The sequence below is a fragment of the Podarcis cretensis genome (assembly GCF_951804945.1).
Source record: "Podarcis cretensis genome assembly, chromosome: 11".
NCBI classification, from domain to species: domain Eukaryota; kingdom Metazoa; phylum Chordata; class Lepidosauria; order Squamata; family Lacertidae; genus Podarcis; species Podarcis cretensis.
In genome coordinates, this window is record NC_137180.1 from 29,326,352 (window position 1) to 29,342,276 (window position 15,925).

Genomic DNA, 15,925 nt, shown 5'->3' on the forward strand with positions numbered 1-15,925 from the left:
ACCGACTTGCATTTATTCGTGCAAGGTTCAATGTTTTTCCATCGAACCTGCTGAGCCACAGATTTTCCAAGGGTTTGGTGTCTCCGCTATGCGAGTGTGACGGGAAAACAGTTGAATCTCTTCCACATATAATGTTCAACTGTCCCTTACATAGCATAGCTAGGACTAAATTCCTGGGTCCTGCTTTACTGCGCTTGGTTGGCAGGCCTGTTGAGTCACATGCCGCACTGCTTTTGCAGGATACAGATCCTTCTGTAACTCTGCAGGTGGCGAGATTCCTGAATGCGGTTATCTCACACACAAAAACCACCAAAAAACAACAACAACAAAAACTAATCGGACAGTTATGATGAGAGTGCATGATGGATCTCGTCTCCAGTTCTCCTTTTTCTGTGAACTGTCCCTTGGATCTTTCCGGGCCCCAAGCTGTTATTTGTCACTGCTCAATGACCCACCCTTGCATCGTGGTGTTCCCCTTCTGTTGTTAGATGTATTGGTTTTTTATGCTTCTGTGCTTTTATGTTTGTACATATTTTATGGGCTAATAGCCGTAAATAAATTTGAATTTGAATTTGAAAAGTATCCTTCAGGGTATCACCTTCCATCTATCCAGGAGTCAGAGCACTCTTATTGTTTTACTTTTTTGAGAGAATGGCCCCATAATCTCCAATATGGGCCATGCTTTATAGCCAGGAATCAGTTCCACATTTAAAGGTTAGCACCACCACCTAGGATTATACAAAGAACCAGGAATCAGTGCAGTTGTTTGAGCATTGAGAAAATACGTTCCCAATGACCAGTCTCAGTTAGTAGCCCAGCATCTGCATTTTGATTTACTTGTACTTTCTCTGCAGTGTTGTCTGCATTATTCAAAGTAGTCTAATCTGCCAGGCTATTTTGTCCAGGACAAGTTACTGCTAGGGCACCAGCTAAAGTTAATGAAAGGCGCCTTGGACCACTAAGGTCACTTGGGCCTCTCTAGTGACAAGTTGGATCTTTGAACACTTCTTGACTATGGACTTGATCCTTTGGGGGTGCCACCTACTCAGAACCCCACTTCCCTGGACAGATTACCTACTCACAAACAGTACTTTCATTTTGCTTGGCTTGAGCTTTTGTTCATTAGTCCAGTCCATTACTGTTTTCAGATAGTGATTTTAACACCACCAAAGGTCAGATATAAAGGAGAAGTATTGTTTCTTCACTTTCATCACAGTCATGGTGAGGCTCAGTAATAGGTCTTAACTGTGTTGGGTCACCACACAGTAGTTTCCTGCAACTTTCACTACAGCTATTCTGCTTCCTACATCACAATTCCAAACACACCAGTAAACCAAGGAATTAAACAAGCTTTACCTGATGAAGGCGATATCAATCACCTTACAAAATGCCTACAGTATCACCTGGCATTTCGGCTAGAAATTTATCAAAGTCCACCACCCTTGCAGAGAGAAGTGGTTGCTGCCAGTCTGAACCTTAGCAAAAAGTGAAATGACCATGAGAAGAGAGACAAAGAGAAATCCTCCACAACCAGATAGCCATCTTCTGCCACAGTTGAGAAGGTGGCCTCCCACATTCATTTGACTGTTGACATGCTGAGAGAATGTATGGTTGTCATGGCAGTCATGAACCCCTGAGCCTCGCTATGCAAGGCAGACAAGAACCACAAGCCTAGTAAGTGCTGCTGGGCTAGAAGCTGGCATGCAGAGAGCTGCTCACTGCTGCAAGCATACTCAGAAAAAAATTTTTAAGATCAACAGAAGTTGCAGAAAAATACCTCCTTAGTTTGCAAGGGGGCAAATGGCTATAAAATGTTTATTTGTGGCCACTGAACTATCCTGTGTTGGGACATGGAACAAAGCAGAAAGAATTCTGTATTAAGTGTAAAGGCTACACAATAGCCCAGCTCTACAGAATACCAGTCTCTGTGGAGCAACAGTAGGAGAGGGTTGTTACTGTCTGTCATTCTCTGACTAGTAGAAACAGGAATACATTAAAATGTAAATCATAGCTTAAATCTGAGCAGAAAAATTTTATATTGTACTTTGACTTGAATCCTAAGAACAGCAAGTGGAGTGTTGCTTGTGCAACAAGGCTTTCCCTCCACTGTTGTGGGTTGGAGACATTATATTCCACCCTGTTCAGCAACTGTAATTTTTAAAAACTATTTTTAACTTGCATTTTAAATTATTGTAACCCACATCCTGGGACGTCCTGGTAAACGGCAGATAATACCAATACCAACAACAACAACAACAACAACAACAACAACAATGTGTGAACAGTGACTGTGACTTGAAATTGGAGACCCCCTTGTGTGAACTGAAAAACCTTCTATAAGTAGCTCATTGATTCAAAGCCAAATACTTGTTTGCTGTTCAAAAGCTGTTAAAGAAGTATGATTACTGAACTAATTCTACTTGAACTACTTGTATTTTTCAGGACATTTCATAGTGTTGGTGATCCCTTGCCCTCAGATTTTTTGGAGCCTGCTGTTGACCAACCATTACGCTGGTTATCTGGCATCACAGAATTTTCCCCTTCTTTACTGAAGTAAGTATCTTTATATTAAAATGTAGATAAGAAACTGAGATAGAATCTATTGATTTCTCAGTTCAGTGTTATTTATTTATTTTTAATTTTAGCCTGCCCTTCACCAAATGAGCGTGTTACAGGAATATCATAAATAAAATAACGTAAAATTATAAAATAAAACCACAGAAACAACAGTATCAGAATAACAGAGCAACTGTTCAAGTCAATTGCAATAGACTATTATAGAGATATCAAATATAGTTTCCTAATACTAGTTTTCTCACACAGATTCCATGTGCGACCTTTGTAGACTTAATGTATAGACTACACATTTTTTTGCCCAGCTGATTGGATCTGAAATGAGCCACACTTCCTCATCCAGATGCTCCACTCTCTGATACAAATTTCCTCTATTGCTTTTCTAATGGGGCGCTGACCATAAACATGGTTTTAAGCTGCTTTGCGATTTCTGCTTTTGTTTACCATGTTTGAAACTGATGGTAAGAATGTGGGCCAAATAGTGAGCAATTGTGCTCACACATTCCCCAGTGCACGTACCCAGGGATAAACTACAGGCATCTTATATTTACACCAGCTTCCAATTCAAACTATTTTAGTGTGATGGTAATTGTTGTTGAAGAACAACAATTCTTTAGCAGTATCTAATTATTTTAACATTGATGTTTTATTATAGACATAATCTCTTGCTTTAGTAATGTTTAAATGTGTTGTTCTTCACAATAAAATAACTCAATCTAAGTTTTTTACTTTAAATTTTGAGTATTACATGAAACTTTATTTGTATCTGGAAAAAGTAGTAACTTTGGGCATTAGAAAAGCTAGATAATTCTACAAAACTAAACTTCATTTGAACAACTGATTTGTTCGTATTTGGTATTTTTAGAATTTGTTGCATGTTTGGAAGCAATGCATAATTTCCTTGCCGTTTCAGTAAGTGTAATGACAATTTACATATGAAGCATATGCCATCAGCTGTACTGTCATTCTTTTTCTAACTTTGGACCAAAATTCCTCCCACACCCATTTTAGCAGGCTATCTATGCTCCCCACAGAATTTGTATCCTTTCTCAGTAACCTGCGTATTTAAATGAATGCTATGATTTTTAATACTTATTCTGAAAAAGTAAATCTTTAGCTTCTGCTACATTTAATGACTATGTCTTTAATTTCAACATGCCATATTTTCCCATGTATAACACACCCTCGTGTATAAGACAACCCTTATTTTTCTGAACCCCAAATTGAGTCAGAGCCTGAACCTCAGACCAGGCTGCTTGCACCAGAGCCCAAACCTGAGCCTGGGCTGCCCACTCCAGAGCCCAAACCTGAGCCCAGACTGCCCATGTCAGAGCCCAAACCTGAATCCAAGTCCATACCACACCAGAGCCCACACCCAAGCCCAGGCTGCCCGCCACAAAGCCCAAGCCCAAACACCTGTACATTCACCATTCTTGTATAAGATGACCCCCCAATTTTTGACTACTTTTTAAAAGCAAAAAACATTGTCTTATACACAGAACATTATGGTAGCTTTTCCTACCATTCAGTATATTAATACAGAAAAAATAAGAGGAAACTGCACTTCAGTTTATTAATGTCCAGTGTGAATGGAGGTTCTTTAGAGGTAACTATAAAACAAATATATAGTCAGCATATCTGTGTAAACCCGGTTATAGAAATAATCATAGCTCCATTCAGAGGTCAAGTGCCTTGTAGAATTGGAATCATATGAGGGGTAGAGCAGGGACCACACTTTCTGCCCCCATCCACTCCATCAAGGTCCCTGTCAGTTGGCCTTGCTGCCCTCTGTAAGGCCTATTCTGTATGGGTGTGTTCCTCGTGTAATTTAGAACCCTAAATCTTGTAAAAAGACTACTCAAATGGTGCTTCCCACTTCAAGCCTTTTTGAATGCACGGAGGAAAATGGAGCAGATTATTAGGGATTCAACAAAGGGCCCTGTGAACACTGACACATTTCTAATCATGTATGACCTAGAATACTCCAATAAGGTTCATGTCTTTATCATTACACATTAGTCAATATTGCATGAATAATGTGTTGAAGCTTATAAAATAAGACTAATAAACAGTATAAATGTTTTGACATGAGAAAGAGCCCCATTGCACAAATGGACTTCAGTTTGTGTAATGCTGGAATCAATCCTTTAGATTTGATGTTAAGCTTCCTGTAATGTAACTCAAAGTGGGATTGAAAAAAATTGATGTTGATGATATGCGTACTTAGTTATTTACTATTTTTAATTCCCTCTGTTCTCCAAGAATGTCAAGACAGCATACATGGTTCTCCTCACCCCTGTTCTATTTGCACAGCAATCCCGTGAATTAGGCTGAGAGTGTGTGAATGGTCCAAGGTCATCCAGCCAGCTCTGTGACTGAGGATTTTAAGCTGGCCTTCCTGATCCTAGTCCAGCACCCTAACCACTACATGACACGACACGACACGACACGACATGACACTGTAAACCACTTTGATATTTTCATGATATAGCAGTATATACATATTTTCATAACTATTTAAATAAATAAATACATGCATGCATGCATCTTTAGTTAATAAGAAATGATTTTCCATGCATGTTCATGTTGATTTAGTGGCTGAATGCCCAATTTTAAGCTTTGGTGAATGTGCATAAAAGGAGGAGCTTGAATTAAAGGGCTATACCCTGATTGCTGGTGCTGCAGTTTCCATTGGCATTGCCGTGCTAGTCATTTCCTCCTATCTCCAATACAGCTTAGTGGTACCATGTAAAAGCATCCATATATTGCTGGAAAGGATATGAAAAAAGTGGTAAGATTGCCAACAGCTCCCAGATGAGCTGGCCTCCCAATTGTAGTAGATTTGTAGAGGTAGATGCAAACCATCACTTGTTCTTTTCTTAATACCAAATTAAACATTTATATGTGTCATATTTTATATATAGTTCACCTTTTCCTCTTTACGTGGCTAGGCTTGTGTTCACAGCTACATGAGCTTGTAAGATGAGAGAACATATGCTTCTCCATATGTCCAATATAAAACTTTTCAGTGCATTTACTAGTGTTAGTATAGTGGCTTCGGGGAATGTCTGTAATACTCTTATTTTCCCTCTGAGTGAATCACATCAACTGTACATTTCAATTTGCATGATGCTCTAAGAGCCAAGAATTGGCAAATACTGAAAAGCAATAACATCCCATCTGGTCAATGATAGTTGAGCTTTTTCTCTACCTCAATATTCCATAAGTCACTTTAAATATTACTTTAAATACTTAACTGTCCAAAGGCCTTGTTTTTTTATGTTTAGAAATTGAAGGGAAGTGTTGCTCTAATTTGTATAGTTAGATACCTAATTACGTAGCATAGTATTGGTAGCATGGTGAAAAGAGCTATGCATTTCCTGAACATTATCTGAATACATAGAAATGTTGGGAAATGGAGCAGGGAACTGGGCTAATATGAAGCCTTTATACTTAATATATAATCCATAGAACTTCCATAGAGTTGGAAGAGACCCAAAGGTCATCTAGGCCAACCCCCTGAAATGCAGGAATCTCAGCTAAAGAATCCATGACAGATGTCCATCCAACCTCTGCTTAAAAACCTCCAGAGAAGGAGAGTCTACCACCTCTCATGGGAGTCTGTTCTACTGCCAAACAGCTCTTACTGTAGAAAGATTTTCTGAATGTTTAGTCGGAATTTCCTTTATTGTAACTTGAAGCCATTGCCTTGGCTGCTACCCTCAAGAGCAGGAGAAAACAAGCATGCTCCCTCTTCCATGTGACAGCTCTTCAGATATTTGAAGATGGCTATCATCTCTCAGTCTCTTCTTTTCCAGGCTAAACATACTGTACTTCATACTTCCTTCAACTGCTCCTCGTAAGGCTTAGTTTCCAGACCCTTGATCATCTTGGTTTCCCTCCTCTGCACACGTTCCAGTTTGTCAACATCCTTCTTAAACTGTGGTGCCCAGAATTGGACACATCTGTTTTATGTTACCGAATATACTTTTATAATTCTGCCTTAATTATAGTGTGACAAGTAGCTTGCATCGTATTTCCCACCCAACCCTATTTGTTTCTTTCTTATTTCACAGACTTGATTTCAAATATTTTATAACATCACTCTAAACACTTAAATACAACATTGAACTAAAATGCCTCAGATTTATTCAGGCATTAAAAATGATTTTTGCCTCATGAAACAAGAGCATATCTGGCCCCAATGAAAGAGATAAGTGAGGTTACTTTGTATCAGTTAAAATTTGGCAGTCTACCAAATGTTAATTTGCTTTTTAGCTAGTTGAGATTAAATGTAATTCCTTCCCTGAGCAGCCTTAAAGTAAGCAACCATGAAAGCATTTTCAGAGTAATCTGGGAGGAATTGACATTTAAAGGAGTTAGCATTACATCTGCACTTTAAGGCTATTAATTTCATAGATAAATTAACGACATTATTCTGTCTTTATCTTACATTTTGAAAGGACTCCATCAGCCAGAGGAATGGCAGCCCAGGGTCAATTCAAGCTGCTCTTATCCCAGCCATGCTGTAATTGGAACTTGCTTTTGGAAACCCTGCTACATCACGATTGTCTCTTAGTGAAACTTTTACTGAGGAATTCCAGTAAGTACTGACACTTTCTATAGTTGCAATATTTTATCGCTGAAGAAACACAAGTAAATTGTTCAGGATTGCCACATTGTTTGCTATTTTAATATTAGCAGAAGGATCGTGGTCATCACTTCACATAATTAGCATTAGGCTCAATGCGTGCAATCTAATTTTCTCTCATTTTTTTGCTCAGGATTTTTTGTTCAGATAGGAATTCACATTTATCATGCTAATACTGTTTAAAATATAATGTGTTTGTTATTTACTAAAACGTTAGCTGTAGATATTCTGCAGCTCTCTTGGTCCAGCATTTGGTCTAACATTTGTCAGAAGACCACCACAACTAAACTTTTGTCCTGTTTTTTATTGAATGTTGCAATGCACTCATTTACCTATTCAAATGCATGTCCGCAAAGACTGAAAGATGTCTGAAGATCATATTCTCCCCCTGCTGTTGGATTATATTTACTGGTGTGTTCAAGGAACACAAGGATGGAGTGACAGCATTTATTAAGCTTTTGACTGACCATTACCCTGAGCTTCAGCGGATTGCATCCTGCCTAGACATGCTGAGCTGTAAACAATTGTTTCTCTAGCACAGAACACGGAAATCATTTAAGAGTTTGTTTTTGTAAGAAAAATCCCTATTGTGTAAGAAAAGACCATAGATTTTAGCCTAAAAATACTATTACATGCCACCCCAATCTCCATGAGCAGTGTGAGAATCAAGGGGTTTCCAACTGCTTACACAGGGTTGGGTTTCCTTTGGAAAGATCGAGGCACAGCGGCTAGTGTCTTTAAGAAATATGGTTTTATTAAGACATAATTACACCTAGAAGTGGGCACTGGAGGCTGTGCAGCAAATTATACCCCAAGAGTGTCTTCCATTGCCCCTCTCATTGCCCACTGTCTCTCAGTGCAGCTTCCTCTGACCATTGCTGCATGGAGTTCTGGCCTGCCCTGCAGCTCATGGAGGTCTGGCCTCTGCCTCTGGCCTCCTCCTCCTTCCCAGCACACGTCTCAACAAAAATCCAAGACTCCTGTAAAATGACACTCTTTCCTGTCGCCTTTCCATCACATCAGCAACCCTTGCTTTGCACAGACCTGATAAGGTTCTTTGACATGTAGATGCCTTGCCATTGTTTGATAATGGCTTGCATTCAACCAGCCTAGTCAGGCTGCTTGTATTTTCCTTCTTAGCCCAAATTCTAGCTAGATTCTGACATTCATTATACTAAAAAAATTTGTTGTAGGTCCCACTTACACTTTCACTACTACCTCAACTTCTGAACTTTTCTTCTTTCTTTATTCAAGAATCTGAATTATCAAAAAGTGGAGAACAAAGTACTTGCCTAGACATGAAGAGCAGCCAAGGACCTAGTCTGACTGAAGCAATCTTTGCAGTGCTTTCTTATTGTACTTTATCTCCCAAATCACTTGGTGGAGTTCTTGAAAACTACATGGAAAAAGAACAGATGTGGGATTGTTTATACAATATATCAGGTATGAAAAACGCAGTGAAATTTTCTTTCAGGGGTGTATCCAGTCTTGCTGGGAGTGGAGTTCTGTTTATGTGATTCACCAATTCCTACCCCTTGTAGTTACCTGTACCACACTCCCAATTTGCCCCAGAGGTCTTCTTCCAGTGCTAGGTGGGCAGCAACATATGTGTGGGATGCTTTAGAAAATATAAAAATTGCATCTGAAAGAGGATCTTAGGTTTCAAATTGAGAACCAGTCGTAGAAATTTCTTATAATACCACAGAAGTTACTTTCATTCTTGGACGAGCTCTAGAAAAATCTCCACTTAGCTTCATCTGTAGCACCACATCAGGCACTTCCATTTTGAACTTCATTTCATGTGCCTCGTTCTTGCAGATTTAACTCAGTGTTTTCTAAAGCATTCATTCATTCATTCAGAGTATATTTATCCTGCTCTTCAGCCAAAAAACAGCTCCCAGGGTGGCACCCAAATGTCAGTGATAAGACAGTTCTTGCACTAAGGTTAACAATTTAAAAGACATGATGCAAAATGAAAGAGAGGAAGGAGGGGGATAAGCAATCCTGGGACTATTTCTTAGTTATCTAGAACTCTGGTAATGAGCAACTGAAATGGAAAGATTTCAAAGAGAGCAAGACCCAAATGTTACTGATGGAAAGGCCTGTGTATTCAGCTTCTTTTTATAGCCTGATGGAATGGCTGCTAATGACAGTTGAGGAAGGAGCCTGAACTGATATTTTCCTCTTCTGTAGCCAGGACCAGAACTCTGTCTATTCCACCATTTAAGAAACTAAACCACCAAAAGCCACAATTACCTTTAAATACTACACATTGTTATATTATCACACAGGCCAAGTCAGTCATGATAACTTGTCTAACTGCAAAGATAAACTGAAGTAGTATGTTGGATAGTAGTAATTATCAACTTCTACGCAAAACAACAAAGGCATGGCAACTGAGAAAATAATAATTTATAAAAGTGTAGCATTTGATAACATAGTATTGTTATGTAGAAACTTATTTTACTCTGGTTGCTTTTTTATTATACAACTGTAACATGGAAAAGTATACAAAACTTTCTAAAATAGTGACATTAAATGTTGCTAAAGAGGCTCAACTTAATGTTTTCTTTTAAATTAATATTATTACTATTTTGTCTCCAAAGTTTCTAGTTGCGTTGAGTCAGAGCCAGAGGTTATCAGATGCTTGAAGCTGACTTTGATTAATTCAGTTAAGGGTATTGTGAAGCAGATCATTTCTTTGATGCATTCATGGGAAGCAACAGAAAACTATGGAACCTATCAACACAAGCAAATTGTCCCTGAAAGTTTGCTGAAGACTGTTCCAAAGGAGTGGAATTACACACCTAGAGAAATGAAGAGAAAAGAATCTGGGAAATGTAGGTGTGCTTATATAATTCCTGTCAAAATAATAGCTATACATTTAACGAGGACAAATCAAAACTGAAAAATTAGAATTAAGTGGTGTGATTTGATAATGAATACTATAGTAATACAATTTATGGTATTTTAGAAGACTATTCATGGAATTGCTTACATACTTGGGTGCAGTACTTTGTCTTACTGAGTTCTTAGCGCAATCCTTGTCATTGTGGGCTAGTGGAAGGCCCACATTCAGCAAGGTCTCTCTGGGAAAGCAAATGGGGTGACAGAATAAACATACTAGTAATCCTGGCATTGGTGACTTCAGTATTGGATTACTGCAGTTCACTTCATGTGAGGATTCCCTTGTGCTTGGTCTGGAAACTGCAGTTAGTGCAGAATGCTGCAGCCAGATTCCTGACAGGAGTGCGACCCTGTCAACATATTACTTCTCTACTCAGAGATCTGCACTGGTTGCCAATTAGTTACTGTGCCAAATTCAAGATGTCACTATTAGTATATAAAGCTCTTAACTATTTAGGACCCATTTACTTGAGGGATTGCCTTATCCCATATACACCCACTTGGCCACTTTGAACTGTGACACTGACATTTTTACAAGTGCCATGTAATGTCCATTCCACACTTGCAAGGAATCAATCTTTGCATTTGGCAGCACATGCACTCTGGAACTCCCTGTCTATTGGCGTGAGGCAGATACAGTCAATGTACTGTTCTTGGTGCCTGCTGAAACCCTTCAGTTTCAGAGAGCCAGTGTGGTGTAGTGGTTAAGAGCGGTAGACTCGTAATCTGGTGAACCAGGTTCGCATCTCTGCTCCTGCACATGCAGCTGCTGGGTGACCTTGGGCTAATCACACTTCTTTGAAGTCTCTCAACCCCACTCACCTCACAGAGTGTTTGTTGTAGGGGAGGAAGGGAAAAGAGAATGTTAGCCGCTTTGAGACTCCTTCAGGTAGTGATAAAGCGTGATATCAAATCCAAACTTTTCTTCCTCTTCTTTCGTTCAGAAAAGCCTACCTTGAAATGGAAATTTGACATGCATTTTAATATGCAGTTTTTTAGAATGTAATTTTTAACTACTCATGTTATTTATATTTTGAAATGTTTTAGGTGTAGTTTTTTTCAACTTATGACTTTTTAGTGATAATTTTAATGCATAGTCTATATAAACCAATTAGATTTTTTTAAAAAATCTCTGTGCACAGTACAAACTAAGATGCATAGTACCTCCCCACCAACCCTGGCATCCATACCATCCAATAGAGAGCTAGTTTTGCTCTTGTTGCAATAAGTTTCCCTCAGTACAGCACTTACATTTTTACCTCACAGGAGAGAATGGCAGCCATTCACTAATATGAAAAAAAATTGAGGGGTATATTTAGTGATGCTATTTGGATAGGGGCTATAGCAGTGGCCACAGGTAAATGTCAACAATCATCAAATTTTGTTACAGATAAGTTGGCTATTCTTCTTAGTTCAGTGTCTGGCAAGACTGGCATTATACCATGTGTTTGTAGTGGGTGGGTGGGTGGGAAAGTAGGATTAAAGAGCAGGTGGGACCCTTTCCTACACTACAATGCTGCAAATAACATACACCCTTGTATGTTTGTCGTGGTAGCTCTCATCATGATGTGGCTAGGTTTCTAGGCTCCCAGTTAGCCAGATGTTTCTGCCATTGTGTTGGGACAAGTGAGGAGGCAATACTCTTTCTTCCTTAGCTTACATATGTGGTAGCGGAAGCAGAGAGCTCTTGTGTGCTTTGCCTTTGTTGTCTCCACTGTTATCCAGTCACACTGGCTCTTCTGGGTCTCTGAGCGCTTCTTGCAGGACAGGAAGATGCATCACACAAGAATAACAGCAGGAGCAGCAGAAGATAAGGAACTTAGTGCCATAAAATAAGCACAACCGCGACTTATGATCAATTTTAATTTTATTTAAATTTTAATACATTTAATACATTATTGTATTTGCTAAAATTATGTTAGTGATAGCTAAAGGTCTCCAATTATTAAAATAGCAACCTGTTTTTCTTTACGTCTTTTACAGTTTATTAAACAGATTGCTATGTTCATATTTTGTTTATTGTAAATATGTTACGATCATCACAAGTTTAATTTATAGTTTATGCTGGGGTGTAACATTGGAATGTACTTTGTCACATATTTGTAATATGTAATGGCATGCCATTTTTTAAACTTGGAACCTTTCCCTCTAGTTAGCTCCTGAGACAAGTTTCAAAATCCTTTATCAATTTGGGCTTGAATTTAAATTTAAAAATGTCACGCTTATATTTGACTCTTATTTTTTTATGAAAGGGTCTTTAATGTGGAATGTGGGAGTAATTTATGTCTGAACCAACTTCAAGTGGTATTAAAGTAGCAGAACTGTATAGATAATATACAGATAGTATATTGATTTTTGTTATAGCTAGATTGCAACATGGAGATGGATCCTTTACATTTAAATTTCCTGATGAAGTAGGAAACTCAGTGAGATATATCCCACTGAATGTGAGTAAGATGATTAGTGTGCATATAAAATGAAGTGTACATAGTCTTACAACTGAAGACACTTCTTAGGTTCTCAGAGAGGCATCCTGTTTTATTTTCACAACCACTTTGTGAAATAGGTTAGGTTGATATAGATTTGGTTAGGCAATGAGTGAGATTCTTGGTAGAGAATAAATCCGCAGAATCTTTATTTGCAACAAGAGGCTGGTACTGGCTCTGATGGCACTTAATGAACATGCAATCTTGCATCCCTATCTCCAACACACAGAAAACATCAAGTGTGAACTAGATGTTCTGTACAAGCAGCTGATCATATAATGACCCTTACCTTTGGGGTTGGGCGTCTATGCAGCGCCCTATGCAGGGATAGCGCCTGGTGTGCGCCTTGATCCAGCATGGGACATGGAGCTGAAGTGTTTTCCCGGGCCAGCATGACTCCAAATTGGGCTTGCACTGGCCTGGAAAGTGAATTTCAGCCTGTCCAACATTCAGCCAATCACAGACAGACTGGTTGCAGCGGGTGGGGTGGGCTGGGCCAAAAGGCTTCACTCCGGTCCACTTCCAGAGCCAGTGTGGTGTAGTGGTTAAGAGCGGTAGTCTCGTAATCTGGGGAACTGGGTTCACGTCTCCGCTCCTCCACATGCAGCTGCTGGGTGACCTTGGGCCAGTCACACTTCTCTGAAGTTTCTCAGCCTCACTCATCTCACAGAGTGTTTGTTGTGGGGGAGGAAGGGAAAGGAGAATGTTAGCCGCTTTGAGACTCCTTAAAGGGAGTGAAAGGCGGGATATCAAATCCAAACTCTTCTTCTTCTTCTGGTCCACTTCCAGGACATTTAACCCTGGCCTGCCTCCACCACCTTGTCCAGATGCTCAGTTCAAGAGACTGATCATAAAAAGAACTGGCTAATGGGATTTCTTCACATAAAAAAGGGTTGGGTGGAAATATTCACTAACTGACCCTCTGGTCTTATGGACAAAATATTATCTGCATGAAGTCATGTTCACTCCACCACCACAAAATAATAGTAGCAACCCCAGCAAACATGTGAACCAGGGCTATACATCTAAGAGACATCTAAAATTAAACATTGGCATTCAGTCTTCATAACTGCATTGTATAGCAAGAGTGTTTAATGTTAATCATACCTTCTTTCATTCTTTTTTTAAAGGCTTCACAAGGCTTGCTGCTCAGGCAGTATCTATTGTAATCAGCAAGTTACCTACAGTGATTGCATGTTTGCCTCCCCCAATTAAGTATTTCTTTTTTCTCTCTGAGAGAAAAATGCCAAAAAACTTAATTGAATCGAAAAAAGCTGGTCTTCTTGTCTGGATCTTGATTGTAATTATATGTCGGATATTTGAGGATGGAAACACCACAGAACTTTTAACGGGTACGACTCTTGACAGATGGAGCAAAGAGAAGCTCAGTTTGGTTCGTGTATGTTTGGAAAATATTATAGGGAAAAAGAAAAGTAGCCCTAAACAAGTGACTCACAAGATTATACAGAGCATTGAACAACAAAGGCCAAACTGGATTGAAAACCAGTTACTAAAGGCAAGAAAACTGGGCATAGACTGGTAAGAAGACCTGATATTTCACTTTTTGTTTTTGTTTTTTGCTACCATTTGCCTATACAACATGAATAATGAAATGTTTCTTAGTAAAAATGTTTGCTGAGGCAGATACTGAATTCCCGCAGGGTTCTGATTATAGGATAAATAGAAAACAAGGAAAATTGTGTTTTTCCCATAGAAGGGTGAATTGTCATTACATATATTCTTGCAATGGATTTTACTATGGAGATTAAATTAAGGAGGATATAGTTCATACAAAAAGCTTTTTATGGTCTTCTGTGATTAGAAACAAAGAAGTACATTTAATTTTGTAACTTAACAGCATATCCAGAGAGAAATTCAGATCTCACAATAAAAGTACCCCTCTGCTTTTTTCTGAGAAGAATATCAACATTTCCAGATTTTTCTTCGAATTCACAAGATTTTTCCAAAAAAAGTTGAGGGCTTACGTGTTTTATAGCTCTCTGAGTATTTTTAATTGGTAGCAGGTAGATTAATCAAGTCTTCTTTATTTTATTTAAAAGCATTTATATACTGCTTCATAATTCAGAAATCTCTTTTAACAGGTGATTTTGCTGGTATTGCTAGTTATTATATAGTTTGTTGAATAAACTTCACTAGTAACAGTAGAATGTTCTGCCTATTTCATCTACATTTTATAAAGGGGAACCTCTTGTTTATAATCTGTATAGGCAAAATAGTACTACAAGATTTAGTCATCCATGCAAATGAAAATGTATTAATTCAGCACATTGACTTATGCTATTTTATTGCTAGGGGTATTTGGTTGGCAGAAACTGCAAAAAGCAGTAACAGTATCACACAAATGCTCATTGACATTGACCTTCATCATCTTTATATGTGCATTTAATACTAATTTTCATGCTCTAATCCAATGATTAAGAGATTAAGGCTGCATATCTATTTCGTTGAACCCAGTCAGTCTTCCTTCTGAAAAGAATTGCCTACAATTGTGTTGCAATCTATGCCATCTATGATAAGGGGGGAAATGTTATTCACTAGGACAGTAGCATAAGTCAGTTTGTAACATTGCTGGAAGGCCTTTTATACAACGGAAATTACCGTATATCAGTAATGTATGTAATTGGAAGATCCTAAAAGCTCTGTGGGTTAAACCACAGAGCCTAGGGCTTGCCGATCAGAAGGTTGGCAGTTCGAATCCCCACAACAGGGTGAGCTCCCATTGCTCGGTCCCTGCTCCTGCCAACCTAACAGTTCGAAAGCACCTTCCAGCGGGAAGGTAAATGACGTTTCTGTGCGCTACTCTGGTTCGCCAGAAGCGGCTTAGTCATGCTGGCCACATGACCCAGAAGCTGTACACCAGCTCCCTCAGCCAGTAAAGTGAGATGAGCGCCGCAACCCCAGAGTTGTCCACGACTGGATCTAATGGTCAGGGTCCCTTTACCTTTATCTAAAATCTCCAGTAATACTTTTCCTTGCTTCTTTTTTTATAACAAGAGCATGCCACGATATCAGACAGATTGCATATGCCAAATTTTTTTATATAAATATCTTTCAGGTTTCTTACTCAACATTTTAATAAAAGATGCAAACATTTTCTATAGCACAACATCTGTTATTTCAATTAAAGGGTATACACACATACGCATGCTCTCTCTCTCTCTCTCTCTCTTTCTCTTAATTGAAACATCAGTGTTTGCATCTTGTACTAATTTTTTTAGTATTTAGCTTGATAGATATTTTGAATAATTTTATCCAGAAGCCATTAGTAGTGTCACTTTTGTAGCGC

At 38.8% G+C, this 15,925-nt stretch overlaps 1 protein-coding gene across 4 annotated transcripts in view; it reads left to right on the forward strand.

Moving 5' to 3' along the window:
- The window catches only part of KIAA0825, a 190,647-nt gene that overhangs the window by 60,235 nt on the left and 114,487 nt on the right, over window positions 1–15,925 (forward strand). For all 4 annotated transcript variants that reach the window (XM_079995309.1, XM_079995311.1, XM_079995310.1 and 1 more), the window contains 5 exons: window positions 2,443–2,553; window positions 7,038–7,177; window positions 8,480–8,668; window positions 9,832–10,065; window positions 13,749–14,157. In XM_079995309.1, coding sequence (XP_079851435.1) covers window positions 2,443–2,553; window positions 7,038–7,177; window positions 8,480–8,668; window positions 9,832–10,065; window positions 13,749–14,157 — 1,083 coding nt within the window. The remainder of the gene's footprint in view (window positions 1–2,442; window positions 2,554–7,037; window positions 7,178–8,479; window positions 8,669–9,831; window positions 10,066–13,748; window positions 14,158–15,925) is intronic.